This window comes from Marmota marmota, unplaced genomic scaffold (genome assembly GCF_001458135.2).
Source record: "Marmota marmota marmota unplaced genomic scaffold, marMar, whole genome shotgun sequence".
NCBI classification, from domain to species: domain Eukaryota; kingdom Metazoa; phylum Chordata; class Mammalia; order Rodentia; family Sciuridae; genus Marmota; species Marmota marmota.
Window position 1 is genome coordinate 1,845,831 of NW_026000037.1, and position 4,978 is coordinate 1,850,808.

At 59.1% G+C, this 4,978-nt stretch overlaps 1 protein-coding gene across 1 annotated transcript; it reads left to right on the plus strand.

Moving 5' to 3' along the window:
* Positions 1-368: 368 nt before the first annotated feature.
* On the plus strand, positions 369-3,583 carry LOC125619444 (sperm motility kinase-like). Its single transcript, XM_048812549.1, has 2 exons — positions 369-2,143; positions 3,389-3,583. Exons 1-2 carry the CDS (start codon positions 1,181-1,183, stop codon positions 3,581-3,583), a joined length of 1,158 nt encoding a protein of 385 aa, XP_048668506.1. The 5' UTR covers positions 369-1,180.
* Positions 3,584-4,978: the final 1,395 nt, after the last annotated feature.

Genomic DNA, 4,978 nt, shown 5'->3' on the forward strand with positions numbered 1-4,978 from the left:
GAGAGAGCAGTGAGCGTAGTGCGGTGCGGAGGGTGTGTCGGGACCTCGCGGCCAGCTCCTCCTTGGAGGAAGCCCTCACGGGCCGCTATGAGCCCCTGGGGGTCGTCGGGCAGGGCAGCTTTGCCAAGGTCTTCCTGGCCCGACACATCCTGACGGGGACGAAGGTGGCCGTGAAAGTCCTGCGGAAGGGGGCGGGGGCCACCTTGTCCTGGGTCTTGTCGGAGCTGGACATCATGAAGGGCTTGGAGCACCCGCACGTGGTGCAGCTGCTGGAGATCGTGGAGACCCCCGGCACTGCCTACGTGGTGATGGAGCACATGGCTGGGGGCCAGCTGGGCCAGCACATCCCGGAGGTTGTGGGCCTGTGGGNTCGGCCTTCATCCCTGGAAGGCGACCCACCCTCTCTCTCTCCTGTGGGCTGCAGGCAGGGTTCTGGCGAGTGACCTGATAGGACCTTGTGGGGCAATGATGAGGCAGGCGCCTGACCTGGCCCCCACACCCCACAGAGGTCGGGAACGTGGTCCTGGGGCTCAGGGGGCAGAGCGACCCGCACCAGCGTCCTGGCGTGAGGGGACTGCTACCACGCTCTGGACACCAGTCTGTCCGAGTTGGAGGAGACGGGCGCTGAATGGCTCCAGAGGACCTGGGGTGGGGTCTTCACGGGGCGAAAGCCACGACAGAGTTGTGTGCTGGCGAGGCACGGGCCCCGGGGCCTGGTCCAGCTCCTCCTTTCTCAGCAAGGAGAGGTCGGGGTCCCGAACACACGGGAGCACCGAGGTTCCACAGACCCTCCTTGTGCTGACCAGGAAGGTGGCCAAGGTCCCGGAGGCCCGAGTGGGAGATGCCACCGTGGGCCACCCCCAGGTGTGAGTGGGCCACTCCTGGCCGTGACCTCACAGGGGCCCAGCATTGTGAGGCCCTTGAGCCAGCGGGGATATAAGGCCGGGACGAGGCCGGGACCTTGTCCACAAGCACAGGAAGCTCTAGGCAGTGACCTGTGGGACTCCCATAGTTAGCGCGTTTGGTGGTTGGTGGTTTGGTGGTTCTGGTTGCGGTCTCGGGTTGGTTCTTTGATTTGGGGCTTTGTGTTGGGCTTTGTTGTGTTAGTTTTGCTTGTGTTCTTTGCTTTGTTTGTTGTGTTTGTTTTTAGCTAGCGGGCTTAGTGGGCGTGGGGCGGAGGATGTCTAGAGAGAGCAGTGAGCGTAGTGCGGTGCGGAGGGTGTGTCGGGACCTCGCGGCCAGCTCCTCCTTGGAGGAAGCCCTCACGGGCCGCTATGAGCCCCTGGGGGTCGTCGGGCAGGGCAGCTTTGCCAAGGTCTTCCTGGCCCGACACATCCTGACGGGGACGAAGGTGGCCGTGAAAGTCCTGCGGAAGGGGGCGGGGGCCACCTTGTCCTGGGTCTTGTCGGAGCTGGACATCATGAAGGGCTTGGAGCACCCGCACGTGGTGCAGCTGCTGGAGATCGTGGAGACCCCCGGCACTGCCTACGTGGTGATGGAGCACATGGCTGGGGGCCAGCTGGGCCAGCACATCCCGGAGGTTGTGGGCCTGTGGGAGGACGAGGCCCGCATGCTGTTCGGGCAGGTGGCCAGCGCCGTGGGCTACTGCCACGCGCAGGGCATCGCGCACCGGGACGTGAAGGCGGACAACGTGCTGCTGGATGCCGCGGGCCGCGCCAAGCTGTGCGACTTCGGCCTGGCCTGCAGGTTCAGGGCCGGAGAGAAGCTGGGCCTGCTCTGCGGCACCGTGGCCTACTGGGCCCCGGAGCTGCACCGGCGAGAGCCCTACGACGGCCCCGCGGTGGACGTCTGGAGCCTGGGTGTCCTCCTGATCCTCATGCTCACGGGCAGCGTCCCGTTCACCGGGGCCAGCTATGAGCAGGCCAAGGAGCAGGTGCTGCAGGCCAGGTACCACCTCCCGTTCCACCTGTCCGACGAGGCGCAAAGCCTGGTGTCCTGGATGCTGACCCTGGAGCCCGCGCACAGGCCCACGCTCCAGCAGATCCTGGGGCACCCGTGGCTGAGCCAGGATGGGGAACGCTGCCCGAGTCCTCCCGCCGAGCTGCTCCCCAAGCGCCCGGACACCTCCATCCTGCTGGCCATGCTGGACCTGGGCTACGGGCTGCAGGAGACCTGGGTGGCGGTGGCGACGCGCCAGTTCAACCAGGCCATGGCCACCTACCTCCTGCTGGGCCACCAGAAAACCCGGGGGGGTGGGCTGCAAGGTCCAGCTGAAGCTTGGTAGCTGGAGGCAGGGCCTTACCCGTAGCCCTCCAACCCCTCCAACTGGACTCTGGGCCCGAGGAGGGGTGCCAGCAACCTGCTCTTCGCTCCTGGCCCCTTTTGTCCTACACGGGCAGCCACAGAAGGAGCACAGACATCACAGCAGAGGGCCAGTGGGAGACCCAACCTGTCTGCCATTTTCCTGTGCAGCCTGCTTGCCAGCAGCCAATTCCCAGCCTGTGGCCCCTCCGCCCAGCTGCTGGCCAAGTGGCAGTGGTGAAGGCTGGAGAGCCTGTTCTCCCAGCCCCTGACATTGGAAACAAGCTCCTGTTCCACTGAGCAAGCTTCGCTGGTACCAGTCCCCTGGCTCTACCCGTGACACCACCAGGGGCTGGAGAGGAGTGGCCAGGAGGATGACCACCTGTGTCCCCTGGCTGTATTGCTGTGCAGGCCCCCAGGACAAGTCCCGGATGCCAGAACTGATTTGCTCCCACTTGAGGAGGGCACACACCACCACTGGACTTACGGACACGTGACTCCACTCAGTGGATGGCAACAGCCAGGACATCTGTGGAGCCTAGGGGGGCAGTGCCACCTGTGATTTCACATGTGCTTTGATTGGTGTCATTTTAAAAGGACAAATTAGCACTTCCACATTTGCAGGGTGCTGCGAGGGTTAGGTCCACCTGGCTCCTTCCCTTCTCTGTGTCCCAAGATGGATGGCACAGGGCCAGCTGTTGGAGGAAGAAGTGCAACGTGCTCTGGCCACTGCCTCCCAGATTCCTCAGGCAGGAGGCCACCTGAAGACACATGGACATCAGTGGGCCCCTGCGCCCCACCTGGAGCAGACATTAGGGGCTCTCCTAGGACACCAACCCCTTCCCTGCTCTCCCGTGCTCTTTCTCCAATGACTCTAGGGGGAGAGATGCTTTTCAATAACTTCTTATTCCGTTTCCATTTCTCAAAAATCTCATGATGAACTTGTGCTCCATCAGTGATCAGATACTGCATTCTCTGGCCTCCTCCTTGCAGCCTTGGAAGAGCAGGTAGTAATGTCCTAGCATAAATGTGTAAGGGACTGCTGACTTCAGAGACCTACTGAGGTCCCCCAACAGCAACATGTGACCCAAACTGTTCCAACGGGACAAGACCCTGAGCTGCCCAGGGCAGAAAGGCGGACCTTGTGCGTGACCTGACACTGATGGTGCCCGGTCGCCACTTTCATAGGGAATCATGGACAGGAGGAGCCATGAGCCCGAGTTCATCCTGCGGAGACACCCAGATGGCACAAAGACGCCCCATGTCGCAGGCCACGAGGGCAGCAGGGGTGGAGCGGCTGCCCTCCCCCAGAGCGGCTTAGGGGCTGCTGCTTGCTCTGTTGTTTGACCGAATTCTCAAGGAGTTAAATCTTGCAGTGGTGATGCTTTATCCTCTAACAGCGGCACAGGACTCTGCCTTTGACAGTTCTGCTGCAGGCCTGTGCCCTTTAGCCCCTCTGAGTTACCTAGGGGTACTAGCATGGTACCTTGTTTCCAGGTCCCCATGCTGAAAGGGCAGAGGATTGAAGTCACTCCTTCAAACCCTTTTCATTGTCTTTTGTTCTTTCTTCCCTGGTAATAGTTATGGAAACAGAATGTCATACATGTTAGCAAAAGCTCTACTCCTGATCTACTTTCCCAGATCTTTCTATTTTCTTCTGAAAAAGGGTCTCGATAATTTGCCTATGCTAATCTTGAATTTGCAATCCCCCTGCCTCAGCCTCCCAACCAACAAGAAGTAGAGATAGTTATCTCCATGCTAAGCAGTGTAAGTGTTTGTGTGTGTTTGTGCCTGTGACCGTGCATGCATGTTTGGTGCCGAGGGTGGAACCCGGACCTCCTTGCCTGCTAGACAAGGTCTCGCTGTAAGGTGCATATCTCACCCAGGAAGGCAGAGCATTGTTCTCACCACCTCCTGAAGGCCCTCCGCTCAACACTGATGCATTGGCATTGAAAGTTTCAATGGCACATTTGAAAGGACACCCTCTTCAAATCACAGCACAGGGAAACAAAAAGGAAGTGACCACACCCCTGGACCTGCCTTCATGAGAGGAGTCTCTCATGCTGAACTGAATGACGTTGGACATTCAGAGACGGGGAAAGACACTAAGGTCTCTGCACACACAAATTCATAGCAATAATAAAAGCCTTAATTACATTTGTTGTCAACACAATGTAGGCCTTGTGCAGGATGCGTAGGAACTGTTTTCTAAACAGACAAGTCCCATTTGTGATGTACAGCCTCATGGCCCAACCCCCTCCTGAAGGCCCTCTTCTCCATAGTGCTGCCTCATGGCTGAACTTCCAACAGGACAGTTGGAGGGAAAGCCCTCAAGCCCCAGGTGCAGGACTTGGTCACTAGATGTGCCCTGCATCAGGGGAATCCTTTTGGTTGATCCAAAGGACATTAAGTGGGCACTCAGAGCTGGAGGAGGACAGAAAGAGCTCTGGTGAACACAAATTCATGACAATTGTCAACACTGTGCTGCTTTTGTCTTCCCTGTGATTAAAGAGAATAATGTATGAAAAAAATCTCCTCCAGGGCTTAGCGCAGGTTATTGAGCCCAGGATGCATGCTCTGCAGCTCTGTGACACAGGTGACTGAAGGGGATGCCCTGGAGCTGTCGGGGGGCATGCTAGGACCCCATGGGCGTGACGCTGCTCTGGGCTCACATCACTTGGTCATGTTAATTGGAACCCCAAGGAACCCCAAGGAA